This window comes from Mytilus trossulus, chromosome 6 (assembly GCF_036588685.1).
Source record: "Mytilus trossulus isolate FHL-02 chromosome 6, PNRI_Mtr1.1.1.hap1, whole genome shotgun sequence".
NCBI classification, from domain to species: Eukaryota; Metazoa; Mollusca; class Bivalvia; order Mytilida; family Mytilidae; genus Mytilus; species Mytilus trossulus.
The window spans coordinates 75,900,266-75,924,163 of record NC_086378.1 but is presented as its reverse complement, the minus strand read 5'-3'; the positions used below and the strand labels follow the sequence as shown (position 1 = coordinate 75,924,163).

Below are 23,898 nucleotides of genomic sequence, written 5' to 3'. Positions count from 1 at the left end.
ATTTTGGTCATATTTAACTTATTTGGTAGATCTTACTTTGCTGATCATTTTTGCTGTTTACAGTTTATCTTTATCTATAATAATATTCAAGATAATGACCAAAACTGCAAAATTTCCTTAAAATTACCAATTAAGTGGCAGCAACCCAACAATTGGTTGTTTGATTCATCTGAAAATTTCAGGGCTGATAGATGTTGACCTAATGAACATTTTTACTCCATGTCAGATTTGCTCTAAATGCTTTCGTTTTTGAGAATTAAGCCAAAAACTGCATTTGACCCCTATATTCTATTTTAAGTAACGGCGGCCATGTTTTTTGACGGATCAAAAATCAAAGCACACACTTTGTGCAGGATAATCTAAGGAACAATCACGCTAAGTTTCATTCAAATCCATTCAGTCGTTTCAGAGGAGAAGATGTTTGAAAAATTGTTAACGACGACAGATGACAACGACGACGTCGACGGAGACGGATGCCAAGTGATGAGAAAAGCTCACATGGCCTTGTAGGCCAGGTGAGCTAAAAAAGGAAGCCCTTCAAAAAATGGTAAACAACCCCCCCCCCCCCATTTTTTTAAACACCCTTGGAGCAATAAACCCTTTAACTCAATCCCATGCTTTCCATTGCAGTATTGAACCTTGTAGTACAATTTCAGAGAGATCCATACACTTAAACACAAGTTAATGTCATGATTGTTTGGAAACTAGAAACATCCTTTTTTGGCCCCTTATTCCTACATATTTTGGGCAATTAACCCAAAACTTAATCCCAGCCTCTGCTTTGTTATATTGTACATTGTGGTACAATTTCAGAGAGATCCATGCATACAATTACACACAAGTTATTGTCTTGAAACTAGAAAAATGCTTGTTTTGACCCCTTTTTTGGCCCTTAAATCCTCAATTTTGGCCCCATCACCCCTCAAATGAATCCAAACCTTCTACTTGTGGTTTTAAATATTGCGGTATGATTTCAGAGCAATTGAAATACTTCTACACAAGTGAGTATCCTAAAACTAGAAAAATGCTTGTTTTGGGCCCCTTTTTCCTAATCGGTTGGGATAATCAACCCCAAAATAAATCCCAACCTTCCTTTTCTGGTATTGAACCTTCTGAAAAAATTTCATGAAGATCTATTCACTTCATCTAAAGTTATTATCCGGAAACCAATATGCGGATGACGATGCAGAAGACAACATCATACCATAAAAAATTTTGGGGTCTTATAAAAAATAACTGTTTTTCTGTTGAGTGTTTTGTCGCTCTAGATTTGTATGTATTCTACCACTGCTTTTGTTTTCTCAATCAACTCCATAAGTAATGTTTTAATCCATTTAAATGTTTATGAAACATTTCTATATAGTAAAAATACAGAACTATTTAAAATAAAACAAAAAGAAATTCAGAGAATATTTTTAATATTTTCAGATATATGGATTGGATTTGAAAAACATAATACTATTTTGAATGGCAACTTCAAACACATCAGAATATTTGCACCAATTTGCCATGAAAACATGAATAAGTAGGAGAAATGCATCTCTTAAACTTAACAAAAGATAATGGAATTCACTAATATATATAGATAACATAAAAATGTAAAACAATTAAAAACTAATCTAAATGCTAGCACTATTCTGACAAGGGAATTAAAAAAATGTTTGACTTAAATAAATATTCAGTGTGCATAAACAGGCATAGCATTTACAAAACAAATGTAACGCATTGCAGAGCAATCATTATGTCTGTGTAAAAAAACAGTTAACAAATCTTATAAGAATGGAAAAATTACAGCGAGATCTGAATCATCTCTTAATTTACATGCTAAGAACAGAATGCTTAACTCACAGAATGGAGATTCTTAAATCTTATGCCTGAGATTTATTCAAACAAATGCTTTCCACAAATCAAACTAGATAAAGCCTGAAAAGTGTTCTTAATTTGTCTTTTACTTTCACATGCATCCTTTCTGGGAACAACAAAATAGTTTAAATAAAGAAATCAGTGTTTCACAAACAATTTCAGAGATTGTTTTTAAAATAATCCAGAAAAACCTGACATAAATAAAACATATACATGATATTTATTGCATATGAATATAAAGATGTTGTCATACAACAGACTGTATTGCTCAATATCTACTTTGCAAACTTTCAAACTCCAACTAAAATTGTACTAACTCTATAAGTTGACTTTAGGAAAAATGTTTTAGCAGCTCCAAACCTTTCCATAGAAAATATTATATCTGGAAATGATATTAAAATAAAACTGAATCATAACTGTAAAAATTGTTTTCACAAAGGAACAAACAACCCTCACAAATAACTTTTAAACTTCACAACAAAGAATTTTTGACTCCATGTGCATTGCACATTGTGCATAAGATGACATTATTATATAATGCAAATATTAATTTAAATGTTTCTCTAACATGCTACAACAATAAAACAAGCTGTCTGTGACATTATCACTACGTTCTGCCACAAAGCTCTTCAGTAACTATGACCTCAAACACTTGAAAGAATCTAATCGGCCATTGCTTGTATTCTCTTCTCTTGATCTTCAATCTCCTTCCAGATAGCCTTGGGTACATCTGTACCAACTTGATCCTCTAAGAATCTTTTGCTTTCTCTAATGTCATCTAACCAATAGGGTTTTGGAAGACTGAACAGTTCATCCCATTTAAGATCAATGTTTGTCAGATTAAATGATGCTGAAAAGACAAAATTAAAGTGTAATTACAACAAATATTTTTTCTTCTTCTATTTTTACATAAAATGATAGCAAACAAGGTATTACATTAAATAGTGCTGTTGTTAAATCAATAAAGGTTGTAAGACTTGACCTCAATTTTGTTATTAGGAACAGCATATTAAAATTTGAAAAGCATTTGTTTAAAGGTTCATAAGTTAAGCTATTGGACAGAAACAACTAAAAGTGCAATTGTCAGATCAAGGACCATAACTCTTAGACAGAAAACATGGAAATAGTCCATGTTGAACTTGATCTACAATTTGTAATCATTTACAACAGACAAAAATTGTGAAAAAGCATCAGTTGTTAAACAGTCTATTAGTTTATGCATGTACATAGAAATAGCTAGCTGAACCCATCTATCGGTCTGCCCAACCACCTGCTGTACACCTCCAAATCAATAACATCTAGAAAACCTGGATAAAAACCTAGGTGTTTTTTAAGTTGCCATTTAATCATTCAAATGCTAGAAGGAGTACAGAGCCCTTCGCTTTTGAAATATGAAGCTAATTCATAGTTTTATTACCATACTTATGTCTCACCATCTACTTCATTTCAAGCAGGTTAATAATATACTAACCTTTAGTTGGAACATAACCTATGGCTGACTTCTCAGCAATGCCTTGTTCTCCAGCACATCTTCTTAATACCCAGTCTAGAACTCGGATATTATCTCCAAAACCTGGCCAAAGGAAGGAACCTTCATTATCTACTCGGAACCAGTTCACATGGAAGATTTTAGGAAGCTGAAAAAACAATGATAAAATTAATTTATTATACTGCAATATATAAGAATTTCTCAACCTTCTAGTTTCCTTCAGCTTATACAAGTCATTTCATTAGAAACCATGAAACATTTTAAATTAACATAAGACTGAAGTGAAAATTATATGGCATCAGACAAGTACATCTAAAACTATATGCATGTATATATTTTATTATTCTGTCGATTTGAAGAGCTCACTAGAGCATATATTCATAATTGACTTTCAATAAAACGTTGAATCGAAAAGAATATCATCAATGTATTAGCACTGATTGAAAGAATAAGCTTTCTAAAAGGATCTCCTAACCATTATTCCTTTAAAATTGAAAAGGATTATTTAGTTTTGTAGTTTATAAGAAAATGTTTATAGAATTACCAATCTGACAGGATAGAGAATTATGTCTTTTTTATTACTGGAACAAAATGATGAGGTTTTTAAAGGTACCGGAATATATAACTTATACATCATTTTATCTCAGTGGAGATTCATCTCTTTGGCAATTATATTACATCTTCTGTTATTTATATAAATTTGAAAATTAAGTTACAGAGCTGGGAAGATGAATTGCCTGGCCTTAAAACTACAATCCCCCTGTTGATGAAAGGGAAATTTGATAATTCCAAGCAAGGATGTCAAATCAATTATATTTATAACTGTTCTGTTGCATTTTTTTTTCAAAATATAAGATTTTATATCAAAAGCATGTAAGTTCTTGTATGTTTTGAAATCTAGATGTGAGTTTTGAAATCTGGACCTGAATACATGTATTCCCCAAGTAATGTGCACAGCAACTTCATACTAATTCTCAAAGGTAAACTAATAGCATTGAAAGATTCTTGTTTGTTTCTTCTTGTTGAAAATGATAAAACTTGTAAATATTATTACCTTGTGTGGTTTTGCATTCAGGCTTAACCAATGCTGTAAATAATTTCCAAAGTTATATCCCATAAATGGCCTCATAGCCATAGGATCGTGCATTATCATCTTTCCTAAATTAGAAAAAAATCTTTAAAGCTATTTCAGTATTTTTACTAATCAAAGTTGAAACACTTAATTTCAACACAAAATTTTACAAACATACATTCATATTTCTTTGAAGTAACATATTAATTACAGACCTTTTCCAACCAATAGATTTTATCAATTCATGTGAAATAATTATCCCAATAATATTTTCTACATAATATATATTACAGCATTTTAAACCAATTTATGTGTTTATCTTTGGCTTAGATAACAAACCTTTGAATTCAGCAGCAGCAGTGGCCTCTGACTTAACACAAGCACCAACCATAACTCCATGTTCCCAACTGAAGGTCTCGAACACCAGTGGTACACCTGTAAAAATATATCAAATATACACTGTGAGTTCCTGGCTAACTATCTCTTATAGATATAAGAAGATGTGGTATGAGTGCCAATGAGACAACTGATCAAGTCACAATTTGTAAAAGTAAACCATTACAGGTGAATGTACAGCCATAGAGAATGGTTTTCAAAAAGCACATCAGAGCACCTGAGAAGGACATTATTTACATTTGATTGAAGAGGTACATTTTTATTTTGATAGCCTAGTTTTTGTCTAAGTTTTAATCATTAATAAGCATATTTGTTTTTCTCAAATCTTTAAAATAAGGTATTTTTATTTATTGAGATTAATATTTTTATTATATTTATTTCTATTTTAGAAGAGAATTGATAACTGTTTAATAAGAACTCTTATAGTGTTTTTCATATAATTAGTATAAACATATAATATTTTTACAAATGGTATTTTTGAAAGCGATTTTGAAAAAATAATTTATTAGATTATAACTCTAGAAATATTTTACAAATTTAACATGCAGTTTATTGTAAATATGTACATAATCATACGTTTTTTGATTGAGTTAAGTCTGCCAATTGATATTTTATCGTATGTTTTTCTATGTTGTGATGTTATGCTATTGTTTCAGAAAAAGGGAGAAGGTTTGGGCCCATTAAAACATTTAATCCCGCTGCAAATGTTTGCACCTGTCCTAAGTCAGGAATCTGATGTACAGTAGTTGTCGTTTGTTTATGTAATATATACGTGTTTCTCGTTTCTCGTTTTGTTTATATAGATTAGACCGTTGGTTTTCCCGTTTGAATGGTTTTACACTAGTAATTTTGGGGCCCTTTATAGCTTGTTGTTCGGTGTGAGCCAAGGCTCCGTGTTGAAGGCCGTACTTTAACCTATAATGGTTTAATTTTTAAATTGTTATTTGGATGGAGAGTTGTCTCATTGGCACTCACACCACATCTTCCTATATCTATGAATGTTTTAAAAGTGTCTCATAAGTCAAATGTTTGGCTGGGCATTGATTGAACTTTAAAGATGTTACTTAATTTACTTGTATATGTACTGTATCAATCCATGTGTGACACTCAAATAAAATATTTATTTATTTATTATTATTTATAGTATTTTGAGGTTTGTTTTGCTGTCTTTGGTTTTGTGTTTTGTGTTCTGTTGTTTGTCTTTTCATCTTTATATCTTTTTGCCACAACATTGTTAGTTTGTTTTTGATCAATGTTTGAATATCCCATTTGTATCTTTCTCCTTTCTTTTTAAAACTATATCTCCCATAGCATTTTCTGAAAAAACTGACCTCCCAGTATGGAATCATTGTCCCTTACATGTCAATTTTTTTTTAAGCATTTCAACAATAAAATTAGTAATGGAATAGAATCCTTTATTTAATGTGCCTTTCAAAACATAGGTTTTATGCTGCAACATATAATTACAACTGTATTGAATTGACTATATTTTTCTCCAAAAATTCATCTGTTAGTCTGAGATACAAAACTCCCTCTAAAGCCTTAAAACATTTGCAAGTGTATTTCACAACTCCACCCATATTAAACTTGATAAGTCACTCAAAGAACCTTCCTGTTGGTCTATGCAGACTAAATGTAAGTGCTGATATAGGAATTATCTCTGTTTTTCTTATAGCAAGATCTCCTCCCACCAAGGATAAATGCAAAGATAAGAAAGCCCTCTGTTGCCTCTTAGCACTAACCTGTAGGTCTCCTTCCACCAAAGATAATTGCTGAGATAGGTACTCCCTCAGGTTTCTCCCAATCAGGATGTATAATGGGACACTGACTAGCAGGGGCAGTAAATCTAGAGTTGGGATGTGCTGCCTTTCCTGGAGCTCCAATGTGCCATTTCTTATTTAACCACGTTGTTATAGCCATGTTCTAAAAAAAAGTATGAAGTGATAAATGACACATGCCTTAAAGTTATTTTTTTCTCAAACTGAACAAGTATGATAACTTCTTGTGCACCCAGATGATTCTTAATATTTATTCACAAGATCAAATGTTTTATTATCATATGCAGGTTGCCATTTTTTGAAGATGTCTTTGCTATCCATTATTCCATGAAAACTTGGCCTACACTTGTCAACTGAAAACCATTATGTGTAAAAATATATAAATATTTGGTAAATTGGAAGTTGTTTTTGAGTGGGGAATCTGAATGCATCCAACTGTTTAAGCATGCTCACATGAAGCTTATACCAAATTTCAGAAATTTGTAGAACCAAAATTTTCATGAGATGGACATAAACATGAACCAGGATATAACAATACCTTGTCTACTTCATCTTCCATGCCTTCCCAGAAGAATCCTCCATCGGCAGTCTCGGCTACATTGGTAAATATAGAGTTTTTCTGGAATGACTTCATGGCATTAGGGTTGGTTTTGAAGTTTGTACCCGGTGCTACACCAAAGAATCCAGCCTCAGGATTGATGGCTCTCAGGGTACCCTCTTTGTCAAACTTTAACCATGCAATATCATCACCTGTAATGAAAGATTATAAAGTTTGAACCCGGTGCTACACCAAAGAATCCAGCCTCAGGATTGATGGCTCTCAGGGTACCCTCTTTGTCAAACTTTAACCATGCTATATCATCACCTGTAATAGAAGATTATAAAGTTTGTACCGGGTGCTACACCAAAGAATCCAGCCTCAGGATTGATGGCTCTCAGGGTTCCCTCTTTGTCAAACTTTAACCATGCTATATCATCACCTGTAATAGAAGATTATAAAGTTTGTACCGGGTGCTACACCAAAGAATCCAGCCTCAGGATTGATGGCTCTCAGGGTACCCTCTTTGTCAAACTTTAACCATGCTATATCATCACCTGTAATAGAAGATTATAAAGTTTGTACCGGGTGCTACACCAAAGAATCCAGCCTCAGGATTGATGGCTCTCAGGGTTCCCTCTTTGTCAAACTTTAACCATGCTATATCATCACCTGTAATAGAAGATTATAAAGTTTGTACCGGGTGCTACACCAAAGAATCCAGCATCAGGATTGATGGCTCTCAGGGTACCCTCTTTGTCAAACTTTAACCATGCTATATCATCACCTGTAATAGAAGATTATAAAGTTTGTACCGGGTGCTACACCAAAGAATCCAGCCTCAGGATTGATGGCTCTCAGGGTTCCCTCTTTGTCAAACTTTAACCATGCTATATCATCACCTGTAATAACAAACATTTTTCACTGATACAAAACAATTTTTCCTATATCAAAACTGGCAATAGGTTTTGATTACTGTAACAGAATTTCTCATAATTACACCTGATGGTTATGGGATGATTCCTGCTTTTAATAGCCATCAACAATGTTGGAGCCATAATTTTAGACTTTTTTTCATGCGACAGGTTGCTCAAAAATGTCAGATGTTGTACAGATAATGCATGGAAAATCAAAATTTCTGCGATAAAAAAAAAAATACACAATAGGATTTTAAGATAAAATGTGAGAAGATAGCTCTTATAACATGCTTTCAGATAAAAAAATAAATAAAGAGGTCACCAGACTTGTTTTCTTGCTGCATACTAAATTAGGTAAACACTTTCTGTTATATACTACCTTATCTGAGTTTTCTCCCCTTATTTGACAAAGTGGGAAAATAATAAAATAAACTCAAATATTGTGTTTTTAGAAAATACAGCATAAAATATGATAAAACTCACAATTTTCTATATTTAGACTAAAAGTCTTTCACATGAATTACATACTTCTCTCAAAATTTTCACATTTCATTAAAGATCTAGACCAATTGTTATCTGCTACTTCAAAATCCAAGATAGAGGAAGACACTTGCTACTATTTTCATCTGTTTGCGACCATAGTAAATGGAATTTTTCATATTTTGTCTTCTGGTTTGTCATTATATAAAGATTCAAATTCATGAATTTTTTATGCAATATATATTTTACCTTAAATTATCTCCATTTCCTTTTTTAATCAATGTGTTCTTAACCTCCAGTGGCATTCAGACAGTGAAACCTACCTACAACTCTGACTACAACTCTAACTTTATACCCTGGAACTGATGGTTCTAACATGGCAAGGTTTGTTTTACCACAAGCACTGGGAAATATATAGACAGTAAAACCTACCTACAACTCTGACTTTGTACCCTGGAACTGATGGTACTAACATGGCAAGGTTTGTTTTACCACAAGCACTGGGAAATATATAGACAGTAAAACCTACCTACAACTCTGACTTTGTACCCTGGAACTGATGGTTCTAACATGGCAAGGTTTGTTTTACCACAAGCACTGGGAAATATATAGACAGTAAAACCTACCTACAACTCTGACTTTGTACCCTGGAACTGATGGTTCTAACATGGCAAGGTTTGTTTTACCACAAGCACTGGGAAATATATAGACAGTAAAACCTACCTACAACTCTGACTTTGTACCCTGGAACTGATGGTTCTAACATGGCAAGGTTTGTTTTACCACAAGCACTGGGAAATATATAGACAGTAAAACCTACCTACAACTCTGAATTTGTACCCTGGAACTGATGGTTCTAACATGGCAAGGTTTGTTTTACCACAAGCACTGGGAAATATATAGACAGTAAAACCTACCTACAACTCTGACTTTGTACCCTGGAACTGATGGTTCTAACATGGCAAGGTTTGTTTTACCACAAGCACTGGGAAATATATAGACAGTAAAACCTACCTACAACTCTGACTTTGTACCCTGGAACTGATGGTTCTAACATGGCAAGGTTTGTTTTACCACAAGCACTGGGAAATATATAGACAGTAAAACCTACCTACAACTCTGACTTTGTACCCTGGAACTGATGGTTCTAACATGGCAAGGTTTGTTTTACCACAAGCACTGGGAAATATATAGACAGTAAAACCTACCTACAACTCTGACTTTGTACCCTGGAACTGATGGTTCTAACATGGCAAGGTTTGTTTTACCACAAGCACTGGGAAATATATAGACAGTAAAACCTACCTACAACTCTGACTTTGTACCCTGGAACTGATGGTTCTAACATGGCAAGGTTTGTTTTACCACAAGCACTGGGAAATATATAGACAGTAAAACCTACCTACAACTCTGACTTTGTACCCTGGAACTGATGGTTCTAACATGGCAAGGTTTGTTTTACCACAAGCACTGGGAAATATATAGACAGTAAAACCTACCTACAACTCTGACTTTGTACCCTGGAACTGATGGTTCTAACATGGCAAGGTTTGTTTTACCACAAGCACTGGGAAATATATAGACAGTAAAACCTACCTACATTTACTCGGACTTTGTACCCTGGAACTGATGGTTCTAACATGGCAAGGTTTGTTTTACCACAAGCACTGGGAAATATATAGACAGTAAAACCTACCTACAACTCTGACTTTGTACCCTGGAACTGATGGTTCTAACATGGCAAGATTTGTTTTACCACAAGCACTAGGGAAAGCTGCACATATAAATTTTTCTTCTCCCGTCTTCTCATTTTGAAGTCCCATAATCTGAAAAGAACATTATGATACAATTTTCATATTTTAATAATAAGTGCATGTGCAAACATTAAAATTCTTCACCTGCTTTACTAATCATGATTGAATTTACATCGTTAATATAAACTGGATGATTACAAATGATCAAATTAAATGATGTCATGTTCAGATGAACCATATCGGACAACATGCACATCATGCAATCATTCCATAGACCAAATATAGTTACAGACTTGATGAGGAAAACTTTACATATCTTTGAAATGAGGCTGAGGTCAAAAGGACTCTCTGATAGATATGTTGACCGTGCAAGGATCCCATATACCAAATATAGTTATCCTGTTACTCATAACATTGTGTTACGTCACCATTATATAATATCTCTCAGTTTTCTGTTTAAACAAGGAGCCTTGGCTCACACCAAACCATTCTATATCAAATTGGCTGTTTTGAGGACTTACCAACATATGTTCTGCAAGCCACCCTTCATCTCTAGCTATAACACTGGCTATTCTTAGGGCAAAACATTTCTTTCCCAGAAGAGAGTTTCCACCATACCCACTACCATATGACATAATTTCTCTCTGTTCAGGTCTGTGGGCTATCATGATTCTCTCTGGGTTACATGGCCAGTGGTTTATAACCTTTCCTTTAGAATAGAATTATACTTAAAACATACACATTCAAATGAAATATTACTTTCCAATATAAGACAAACCATCTTCAAAACATTTACTATATTTGACTTCCTAAGAGCTCTCTAATTCACAATAACTAGTTGATAATGATGTATCTTCTAAACTTACTATGAATATTATTTATTGATTGTTGTTTGCTAAACATTTAGTGGTAAATATTTCGTTAATATTCAGAACTAGATTGAATTAAATATATTTATTTAGGAGGCTCTGCAAAGTTGGTCGGCCTGGTCATCATAAATGAAAGGCACGATATTTTTAGTCACTGGAAAATATGTTGGATAGTGACAGAAGGGTAAAGGTAGGATAGAAAACATATGTTGAAGTTGATGTACTTTACCTACAAATGGCTATTTAACACATAGTTTTAATACCAATCAGATATTTAGCAAAGGCCTTACCTAAAAATATATTTACAATACTTACTCTGGACAGGTCTAGGACAACCAACAGAATGAACACACTTGACAAAATCTTTATCTCCCAATGTCTCCCAAACTTTTGGTGATACACGAGTCATAATCTTCATACATAGTAATACATAGTTTGAATCGGTCAGCTGTATACCAATCTTACTGATTGGACCTCCAATAGGTCCCATACTGAATGGAATAACAAACATGGTCCTGCCTGAAAATAATAAACACATAGTTAGAAAACAACCAATAACTGCTGAGTCACATGATCTATCATGTCATCTGGTTAATATCAAGGTGAAGGTTAATCGATGACAGTTGTTACTTGTTGCAGTAAACTTCTATTTAGTTTATAAATTTACCTGCCATACAGCCAGGGTATCTGTCATTCATCTCTTTTTCCATGTCTGGCTCTGAAATCCACTGTCCCAAAATACCTTTGACACCTTCCCTAACATGAGGGACTGTGTCATACTTTTCTTTTGTTGATATCCATGTCTTGGCCTCGACTCTAGCAACATCAGCAGGGTCAGTTCTACACAAAAAGCTGTAATATAACAATAAATATAGTCCATGTAGTCATTGCCATAATTCTCAAAATGATGTAAAATTGCTAATAAGGAGGTAGCATCTACAGTGAACTGTATAAATTTCTATGCAAGAGGCTTTTGTGTGTTCACTTCTGAAATTCAAAGAAGGAACATTTTTTTATAAAATATCTTTCTAGCTTATGAGATAATACAAAAAACAGCATGAGAATGAAAAAATTTTCTTCTTTTAATATTAGATGCAAGCATAAAAATTTTGCACAGCAATTAAAACTTCAATATACATTTGTTGGGGGGTCTTTTAAACATTGAAATAAATACAAGAAATGTAGACATATATACTTTCGGCAGTTGTCTGCTCTATGGTCGGGTTGTTGTCTCTTTGACACCTTCACCATTACCATCTCAATTTTATTTATATTAAACATCGATGAAAATGTTATTTCCAGCATGATTTCTTTAAAGAGCTTATTTTTTACTATTTTAGAAATGACTAACATTTTTTCTGTCTATGAAGAAATAACAAAAAAAATTTGGTGCACATTGAATAACACATGTAGCGGGTTATTTAACAGTGTGCACCACATTTTTTATGTTATTTCCAATAGACTGAAAAAATATCAGAGTCATTTCTTATAATTTAATTCTAAATTCCATTTTAAATCGTAGAAAACCATGAAACAAACATTGATAACGTCACGGTTACATGACTAAATTATGTCTATGGGCTCATAACAAAATAACGTCAGCCAATCAGAAGATGTGTTACATCCAAAATTAAATTATTCAAAGTTAACAGGGCAACAAACAATCATCATTTAGAAATTTCAACATATATTATTTACCATTTATATGTATATCTGTTTAATTTTTTATAATTTTAGATACACTAAAGTCTTGTTTTAGTTTCTCTTCCGTTAAAATAACAAGGTCAAGAAAAAAACATTTTTTAACTAAAAAAGTTTATATGAAAACTTCAACCACAAAAGAATGTGTACAGGAAATCAGAACAGGATGAAGATAAAAGACTTTGTCCTTGGCTTAAAATTGAATGTATGTTAATAATTGTATACATGTTCACCAATAATAAATGTATTCAAAAGAAAAAAGAAAATGTGTTAATTATTCATTACAACATCTATATATGTTGTTTTTAAATCAGTTGGTGGTGCCTCCATTATGTAAAATGCTTTACCGCTAATAAACAAGTTGTTCTACCTCATAACACATTTCTAATTGGAAAACTTAATAAAATAATTGAAGAAAAATCTATTTTGTTATACCTGCATGATAACATAATCAACTTTTAATACATAATCAAGACATGCAAGTTTTTACAAATAGGTCAGACCTAGTCTTAACATTCTAATTGCTATCATTTCAAAGTCAACACTGTATGAGTTATTTCCCTTTTAAAATTCTCTGATTTACTCAAATCATACAAAATGCGAGTTAAAATTTATTACTGCGTTTGTACTTGTGCTACATGTGGAATGGGCTATTTTCACCATAATTTTTTTAACATGGTTTGTGTTGCTCATAGTTTTAGTTTTATATGATGCATTTTGTGTACTGTCACATTTGACATTCATTTTTTTGTGTTTTTTGCCAGGCATTGTCAGTTTGTTTTCCACTATTGAATTTAACTATCCCTTTTGCATCTTTCACCTCTTATTTAAAAGTAACAACTCTAAACAAAGTTTTAACAAACAATCATGCAAATTTATGGTTATTTTGTGAAATGGCATTTTCTTTACATTAGATTATATGTTATTGAGATAGTTATCATTTGAAAAATTTAAGGCATTGGATTTGGGGATGCAACTTGAATCCTTTTTTTTTAAATAATGTTTTCATTTTTTTTTAATATAAAATCAATAATCTAATAATAAAACCAAAATTGAATACTATCTGAAAAAGAAATATATTTGCGAACATGGAAAGAAATCTGTATTTTTTTTATTATTGTGAGTAAACTTCTAAACTCTTGTAATAATAAATAGATAGCAAAACATCCAATACTCAAAAGAGGAAAGTTCTTTGGATGTTTTTTCCTATAATCATCTATGTTATTCCGTTATACTAGCAGGGGGATCAAAGTCAAGGGAAAAGGGTCATAACCTTACTTGTTCTCATATTTAGGGAGTGAAGTAAGAACTCCTCTTTCTACCAATTTGTGTATGATCTCATCAGCCTCTCCTTGTGAACCATCGCAGATGTACAATGCTCTAGGTGCACAAATGTCAACCTAAAAATAAACATATTTTTCATTTATAAGGAAAATTTACTTTTTTATGACAAATAAGAGGGCACAAATATAAATTTCAAACTCAGGTGTAGTCTACAAATAAAGAGATTGAAGTGAAAATGTCAAGAAAATTCTACAATACACCAAACATAGACAGTCAAGAAGTTGTTATAAATCTTTACAATAATATTTTGTATCAACTCGTTCTTTCCTGCCAACTGTCACTATTTGCTGGGGACTTCCCCCATTGGAAGCTTCCAATTGGAAATTTTTAATGTAAAAGTATGAAGAAGCAAATAAACATCATTAAAAGAAATTTGAAGACGCCTTTTAAAGTTTTGCAGGACTGTCACTATGAGAGCCATCTTGCACAGGAAACCCTGATTGGGATTTTAAAATGTTGGCAGGTATGCTTATGTATATCAACCTTTAACTTCAATTATACTATATAATTGTTTTCCAAAAAGCAAAATTCCAATAATAATTTCCTCACAATACTTTCGGTCCCTTCATGTTACTGAACTTACCCATTTTGCAATGAACTTCTGACATTTCTTGGGAAGTTTATGGAAGTCTCCCTTGGCGATTGGTATGGGTCCAATATGCTGGACTACTATGTTATGGACCTCATAAAACTGGGTTTCCTCTTTACCAAACACACTGGTCATTTTGTGTTCTCTGCGTTCTCTGCTTGTCTACAAAATAACAAAAAACACTTTTTTTATTTTCAATTAAACACAAATAAAAATCTACCATAAAGTGATTGTCAAGCATTTCAAATATCTAAAATTTATTTTTCAAATTTTAAGTCTGAAACTTTCTGGTTTTGTCCTTCACTTACTTGTGACACAAGTCAGATTTTTCTCTTACAACTATATCCTTGTATGGCTGACTATGCGGTTTGGGTTTTACTCATTGTTGGAGGCAGTAAAGTGACAAATGTGTAGTTATTAATTTCTGTGTCATCTGTTCTGTTGTGGATAGTTGTCTCATTGGCAATTATACCACATCTTTTTAATTTTTTTATATCAATCTCACAAACATAACTTAACAAGAGTTTTTCAGTTTGGAGATCACCAACAAATGTTCCTTAAAACAATGGTTTGATAATGTAGAAGTCAGAAAGTCAGACAGGAGTCATTAACAAATTTAAATTGAGTCATAAACAATGTATAAAAAAGATAAAAAGATATCAAGGGGCAGTAAAGTAAATCATAAGTCAAGAAGAAAGAAAGAAAGAAAGAGCTAGCCAGCATCATCAGCAATACAAAAAGTCTCTGCAATAATAACCCCACAAAAAGGATGTGTCAACTAACAGGCTGTAGAAGGGTAAGGAGCTCCTGACTAGCCTGTTGTGTTGCTTGTGTCAAGCCTAATCGGGAGATGTCACAAATGAGGCAAGGAGCACAGGGTACAAGTGCCTACAAAAAAGGAACATGTCACTACTAGGGGATGGACAACAGACCTCTGGTAATCTTAAATATGGACGGATGAAAAAAAGGGCAATATCAAAACAGTTTTCTGTGGTCAACAAAATCAAATTAAATCACACAAAGTTTTACAAATATATTTTCAATTTCAAAATTTAAATACATGTACATCTACAATTAGGGTTTTTTCAAAACAGTATTTGTTTGAATGTAAAAATAGTTGATGGTTTGTCTATTAACAATAGCATGACTTAGATGCTTCAGTGAATCAGTTACAAGGGATATTGCAAATGTTGATATGAAGCAGATTATTTCTTAACATTTATATGAATGATTACAACTAAGGACAAGTCTAGAAATCATTTAAAATATTCCAGACCTATGTTGTACAATAAACTTGCAATGTACTGTTACTATGACAAAGCCCATAATCAATAAGTCAACATAAAATTTACCCTCTGGTGACTCAATTTAATATAAATTTGTATTCTACAAAATATCAATTCCTAGAACTATCTGAGCTAAGGATCTAAATGCAAAGGTTTACCGTAAGTCACTGGAGTACATAAAGTATGAAAATAAGAATATATGGTATCATTTGATTGCCAAAAACATGTACAACACAATAAAACTTAGGTTAAGGTGATCATAATGTTACTGAACTGTGTTTGGATTGTATGTCATCTATTGTATGTAAGAGGTTCTGCAATATTACTGAAATATTATTCCAAACTAAATATTTTCTAAGAAATTACCTTCAGCTTAAGACTTGACCATTGAAGCTATTCAATTGTTAAATTTTTGAAAATTTATTGTACTGAACAAAGCAAATGCATCGTTGCTATTGGATTGTTTAGAAATAAACACCAGCATAAAACTTTATTTATCTCTTTCAAACAAAAATACAACTCCCACTCTGAAATATTGGTATTCTATCTATGGTTTCTGACAGATATTGAGCTTAACCTAACCACTTTACAACTCAAACTGTCAGACAAGAAAGAAATTCAGTACATGTTTCAGATTTGACAACCAGGACAAAAGAAATAGAAGCATTTAATACAGATCTCTGGTACCCCCTTTTTTCAGTTGCAAATAAACTGCTTTGTATGCTTGCCAGTTCATTAGTTCTAAGTTTGTGTACATTCCATGCTAGAGAGGATATGAATTATGATGTATACAGATAAGTCATAAGTTCTCTGTTAATTAACTTCTATAATTATCCAATGCAATTTCTGATAATTCTTGTTCTAATTCATCATAAATATTATAAACATGATAAGAAAAAGTGCATAATGTTTAAAGAATAAGTACCGACAGTTTAAAAATGGATAGTTTTTTCAGCAATACACACTTGCTTTAAATTAAGCCTCACCTAAAATGCTTTAAAAGTTACACTTAAAGAAAACTAAAACTGAAAACCAATTACCAAAAATTAAAAATTAAGTAGCCCCAAATAACCTGTAAATTCTTTTGATCTACCTTGAACGGAATTCTTCCTTTAAAAATTTATCTAATGAAAACACTATTTTTGTTTTGTTTGAAATCTTAGATCCCCAATAAAGATATCAAAATAACAGAGAACTTTAAAATCAACTTATTTTTAGTTTACATGACCCACAGTACAGTTACTCTACCGTGTCAATTCTCTCTGCTAGATTTTCAAGCATATCTGCTCCAAGCCATGGCATATATCCATACTGAGAACCCATGTCCCACGTATCTTCAGGAGCATGTCCATATTGTTGCTTGAATAAATCCATTGTGTTGCTTTTATAAACTATTCATAGCAAGGACTGCTGGTCAAAATGGCTGAAAATGGATCAGGACTTACACGATTTGTCAATATAGGATTTGACACTCTGACTTTTGGGGTATATTTGGAAACTGTCATTCAATAAAATACAACGCAAAAACCGTCACATACTCCATTGTCAATACAAAATATATAAGTCATCACCTATCACAAAATAACAAAACATCTTTCTTCCACAAAACAATCTTGAACTTAACCCAAGAGAAAACATTGTCCGCAATATAGTGTAGAACTTAACCAAGTAGATTGTACAACAGAAGTATACCAAACACAATAAGGAGGAAGATATATAATGTATAGGTGTTTCACAAGTACTAAAAGAAAACATAAATAATATACATTGCATCTATAGGTTGTGAAGGGTACATCTATCATGCACTTCATTCATAAATCGATGACTGTATTCTTGATATGCAAAACGTAGTACACACTACTTTATTTTGCCTTACTTATAGTGGAGTTGCAATCAAATAGTTTATAATTGACAGAGGCGGATTTAGAAGGGGGCCCAGGTCCCCCTTTTTTGGAAAAATTTGGTTGCTTATATAGGGAATCACTGAGGTATGACTCTTACGCAGTCAGTGGGCCCCCACTTATGAAAATTTCTTGATCTGCCACTGATTGACCAGGTTCATACTTAAAAGATATTATTTTTTCAGATTATTTAAGAAAATATATATACCATTATACATATGAAAATGTAAACTAAAGTGTCTTGTCTACATTATTAGCTGTGTATAAACCATATATTCAAAGTCTTATTCATATAAGGCACAAAATGTGCACCATATTTCAGTTACCTTATTTTGTAACCCCTATTGACATAATATAGTCTTAATACAGTGTTAGAAAGTTGTGAAAATTCTTAAAAGGCTGACTGAGTATGGGACAGGAAATACTACTGTGCGGCTGCCACCTTAATATAGTAACATATAGTTGTTAACTTTTATGTCATTTACTTTAAGTCCTTGAAGCAGAGTTGCCTAATTGGCAATCTTACCACATCTCATTCTAAAAGACACGCTAAGAGTATGCACAACATGGACATTCATATTATAAACAAATAATAACAGAACATATCTTAATCAATAATGTACTGGTACTGGTTTATCATTTTGTTATGATTCATCTTTCTCCTAACAGACAGTTCTAAAGATATATATATCCTTTATTAGGTTATTTAAATTGAAAAGATTACTGGAATGGAAATATATTTATTTTGTAACCTCACAAGCCAGGTGAACTAAAAGTAGTATCAGATGTACCAGTAATGAGATAATGTAAGTTCAAGGTTACTTCAAGGACAAATGATAACAACAGGATAAGTGAAGTTGACAGTATGATACATGTTGTTTGTACAATTCTTTACATTGCTACTACTTAAATTGGTTTTTTTTCTTTTCTTATTATAATAAGTATGAAATAGACAGTTGATATATATTTAACAGTCACTCTTCATTTTTTATACAATTTAGGTCTAAACAAGGTTTTTTTAAAACTAACGGTGCTGATTTTTTTCTTTTCATATGGATCAACATTACTTTTAAGGTTATATCCTAATATTTGTAGAATGAGTTTTCCAATTCACCCTTCTATCATAATTATCTGGTATAACATCCAGTTTAAAGTGGTGTTTAATTCTCATTTAAGCTGTTAAATTAAATGTATATTGATTGTTTTGAAAGGTTTATAGTGAAAATGTAGTTCAACTGTCTATGATACAATGCATATTTTTTAAAAGTTTCATTTTTTTTAAGTTCAAAAGTTCCTTTATCTTTATCAGTTTATTCTATTCATTCTCTTACATGTAATTTTCACTTTTAATTTTATAGGTTCAATTCGAAATGCATTAATTTGTTTTCATAACACACAGTATTCATGGTAGTAACTATAACCAGAGTATATAAAAATAAAATAAAAGATGTGATATGATTGCCAATGAGAAAACTTTCCAGCAGAGACCAAAATAATGTAGAGGTATCAACTATAGGTCACTGTATGGCCTTCAACAATGATCACAATCCATACCTCATAACTAGCTATTAAAGACCTGGACATGACAAATGAAAAATAATTAAAAGAGAAAACTTACTGTCTGATTTATGTAAAAAAAATAATACCAACAATAAACGAGAAAAAAAATATATACCCAGTAGTCATAAAAGAAAACTACTGAAAGACTGGCTCCTGACAAGCACAAACAGAATGCAAAGGGGGTAACGAATGTTTGCAGGTGCCCAACCATCCCCAGAATTGTAAAATTTCAAGTTTTAATGCTCCTAAAGAAATCATTTTTGGCTAACCTTGAGCATTATACTTATAAAGGTTATTCAAGAAACACTTGCTGTGAGCAACAAAATTAATCTCATATGTTTTTCAAACTCTTAGCCCTCATCCCTTCAGAATTAGGCTTCTTCATCCAAATTATTTTTATAAGTAAGTTTGGTCCGATTATTTGGTCAAATCATAAGGGTTAAACACTACAAATACAGGTAAATGATGTAGGTGGTCAACAATATCAGGTGCCTCATCATGTCATGGTGTAAAAAAGATTCTGTAATAAGAAGCCAATGGTAATGGTTAAGGACAAGTTTGGTGAACAAGATATCATTTTAGTTCTTTTGTTACTACATGTATTAGAACCCTAAAATTATTTAGAAATCTTCAAAATATGGAGGTGCATTTATAATGAGAATCTTGTTAAGTTTAGAAAAGCCCCTGGTTTATTGTTTATTCAAGAGTACAAAATGCTGAGGGATGCATAATCAAACTGAATAACAAACTCTTAAAAGTCATGACCATTTACCTCATTCTCATTTATATAATATAAAAACTTACTACACATATATATATTAAACATGCACTTGAACACAGAATATTTGGAAGCGTCAAGTGTTTTCTAAAATGTCAGAGTTATAAAAGTCAGGTTTTGTTATCATATGCATAGCTATCTAAATTCATGGAACACATTTGTGTTTTACATCATTTACATGTGTATCACATCACATTCCTTCCCAAATATAACTACAGAGGACACTTTACTTCTGATACTTTGACATATACTGTGCATATTTCCTTTCACTATACATTTTGTACCTATTGGCTTAAGTATTTTTCCAAATCAATGCAGTGTGAATAGTTTTACTGCTAAATACTGGTAGCTCATTGCTAGTAAAAGTTGTCTGAATTAAACAATGACAGTGTACAAATGGTGTAAAAAAGAAGAATTCTTAAGAATAACAAGTATGTTTGTGAAGGCCCAGTTGATTTGACCATGCTTAACAAAGCATAGGCTACTATTCTTAAACTTTCTCAACCGAGAATACATCAGAAAAGTTACCCAAGTTGTTTCCCCTACTAACTTAATGAAGTTACAAGAGTTGGGAGATATAATTATTATAATATATTCTGGGAGATATAATTATTATAATATATTCTGAGTGATAAGGCTTAGTTCAAATATAGGTGAAAGGTCTTATCTTCTTCAGCTGAACACACTCATTGGACTAGCTGTACTTAGACAGTCAAAGCACTAACAGAGAAACAATCAAAATGTTCATGTTCTGACTTATGAAATTCAGAATACAACAAATGTATTCTTGTTTGAATTGTTATACATTTGACATTTCAGGTCCTTTAGTAGCTGATTACAAGGTATGGGCTTTGCTCATTTTTGAAGGCTGTATAGTGACCAATAGTTGTTAATTCTGTGCCATTTGGACACTTGTGGAGAGTTGTCTCATTGGCAATCATACCCCATCTTCATTTTTAGGTTGAACAGAAACTGAGTTGAATCAGCCAAGCACACATTTTATGAAGAGAACTGACTGATAGAATTGTTTAGGGACTAACAATATAAATCTGGTTATATTAGATTTTAAAGTGAGTATTATGATGGGCTAATCATAGTTATGTAGGAGGGTGACCACAATATAATTGGTGCTTTAAATTTAGAAGTCAAGTTTACAATGTATCAATTTTTTATGCCTGTACAGTTAATTACAAAATGTAGATCACTTTAGAATTTTTTTTTTTTAAATACAACCATTAAAATCTTTATAAAAATCAGGTTATTATTAAATCATCATTGGTTCGAAAGAAAAGAAATTGAAGTTTGATGCAACCCACACTTGAGATTTTTCCATATTCTGTTCTCAGTATAAATATTTCATAATGAAGCCACATAAAAAATGGGGTTAAAAACTGTATACAAAAATTATATCTGAACATTCATGAATGTGTGTTACTGAATAGAGGTATAGGTGACACCTTCACAGTACTGGTCCTAGAAGCAGATACAGATCAGAAGGCATTATCTGCATTCAAATTTAACATTTCAAAATACCTGAATCAGCTGTTTCAGTAGACATGTACTAATAATAGACGCATTCACCTGGCCTTGAACTTTCCGAAGGTTATTTTATACGCATCGTATTATTGTTTGCAGAAATGCAGAAAACAATAATTTTAACTTTGAATTTCTGAAGTGACAATGCATTTCCCTCAAAACATATGATAGCAAAGTTAATTTGAGAACTAGTTCGCATAACTAAGTTTTCACCAAAGTAACAAAATCAGCAAAATGGTAAAAAGTGCCGGTATCAACATAATGCATTGCACAAGGAAGAACTTCAACTTGCATTTGGCAAGGTTTTCACTCAACTGTTGAAAGTCATTTTCATATGCAGATGATTTGCATCAATGTTATAAACTTCTTATCACAAAAATGTAAATTGTGCCTTACCTGTTAGATATATATATTTTTGGATGAAATGATGACCTGAAATGACACTTCACCGGCTTTTTCGATATGATAAATCTAGAGAGGAATGAAATGGACGCTATCAATTGTTAACTCCCCTGATTTTCCCGCCATATATTGAAACTCAAAATGTGTTCGTATTATATTTTTTTTATTTTGTACTACGAAAAAATCGGGAAACATAATAATCTATTTGTGACTCTGTGTCTGTCTGTATTTTAAGAATTGAATGCTTCTTTTTGTAAATTTATTGGGGTGTAAAAGCGTTGACCGAAGTACATTTTGTATGAAGCACGGAAGCGCTTCATTCAAAAAATGTACGCACGGTCAGAGACATATAATACAACCCTATAAAGTTACAAAAAGAAGCATTCAATACTTATAATTATATTGTTTAGCTAGGATCACGAAAACACTATTTTTATCCAGTTTTATTTAATTGACCTGTGCACTTTGTTGTGGGACCTCGTGTCATCATGCATGATAAATGTTATTGTCTCATGCAATTGTTTACGGAATAACATGTGATGTGCTGTTAGCCAATCAGAATAACGTATTATAATGAAACATATATCTAATGTAAGTATTGTAATATATAATTGGTCGCGTGCATCAACATCCGATACGTTAGTCGGGGACAGGGAAACTCGAGGTGGATGCCCCAAAATTTCTATATATTGAGCTCTGAATGGATCGAGTACACCTATTTTATTTTCATCGCTTATGCAGAGACTTTGTAATGTTTTATTATTGAGATTAAATAGCGGTCCCAAAAGCAAAGACTAGCTTTTTAAATTGGATTTTTTTTAAGAATATGTCAATAGGACTACATTGTATATGTATGCCTTTTTTTTTTAAACCACAGTCATTTAACGCTGGCATATTTGCCCCTGTCCAAGCTCATTTTTTTTTACAGTACCTGCATTTTGTATATATATGTATTGTCGACCTGTTTTTAGTGTTGTTTATACACCTAGCTGTCATGTTAGTGTTGTTTGTTCACATGCATGTTGTATTCGAAATTATTTCATGATACAGGTACATATCTCAGTGTATTGTCTGCATGTCACCTGTTTTGTTATTGTTGTTTGAACACATATTTTAACCCTAAAGTTTTCACTTTGCCCATTTGTCTCATTGTCCATCTGTCCGTCAGTCAACATTTTTATCGAGCGCAAAACCTCCAAAAATATAGGTAGAAAACATATGAAATTAGCACAGTCGTTGTAAATAATATGAAGATGTGCGTGTTATGTTTTGGTGAAATTGCTCATTTAATTTTGGGGGAAATACAAAAAATGTATTTCGGTTTAACAAAAATTTCGAAATGGAGAAATATCTTTTACAAACGCAAAAAAAACAAGCCCAAAAGCAATGTTAGTGTCTGTTAGAAGCTTAAGGCTACTTGAAATTTGCATAGTTGATGTGCATAATAAGTAGATTTGACTATATTCTTGGTAAAATTCAGACCATTCATTTTGCGTTTAGAAATAGTTTTTGTTTAAAAAGCATGAGCAATGTCTTCTTATAATAGGATTTAAAAAATAACTGACGGAAAGGTTACGTTATTTCAAAGTGATAAAAAATGTAAAGCTTACTTTTTGTTATAAACCACACACTTTGAGAAGCATTT

General features: G+C 32.2%; 1 protein-coding gene across 3 annotated transcripts; it reads right to left on the bottom strand.

The window, feature by feature from the left end:
- Positions 1 to 1,401: 1,401 nt before the first annotated feature.
- LOC134721851 (phosphoenolpyruvate carboxykinase [GTP]-like) lies at positions 1,402 to 22,345 on the bottom strand. Of its 3 annotated transcripts, none has more exons than XM_063585104.1 (13): positions 22,248 to 22,345; positions 14,785 to 14,952; positions 14,136 to 14,257; positions 11,824 to 12,008; positions 11,472 to 11,675; positions 10,809 to 10,996; positions 10,230 to 10,359; positions 7,137 to 7,348; positions 6,563 to 6,743; positions 4,764 to 4,859; positions 4,407 to 4,510; positions 3,335 to 3,500; positions 1,402 to 2,713 (listed from the first exon to the last, which is right to left on the bottom strand). In XM_063585104.1, exons 2-13 carry the CDS (start codon positions 14,923 to 14,925, stop codon positions 2,526 to 2,528), a joined length of 1,917 nt encoding a protein of 638 aa, XP_063441174.1. In that variant the 5' UTR covers positions 14,926 to 14,952; positions 22,248 to 22,345; the 3' UTR covers positions 1,402 to 2,525. The 3 variants fall into 3 exon arrangements, with proteins under 3 accessions (XP_063441174.1, XP_063441175.1, XP_063441173.1); XM_063585105.1 differs by lacking the exon at positions 22,248 to 22,345 and adding an exon at positions 21,849 to 21,893; XM_063585103.1 differs by lacking the exon at positions 22,248 to 22,345 and adding an exon at positions 17,325 to 17,549.
- Between the last annotated feature and the right edge of the window lie 1,553 nt (positions 22,346 to 23,898).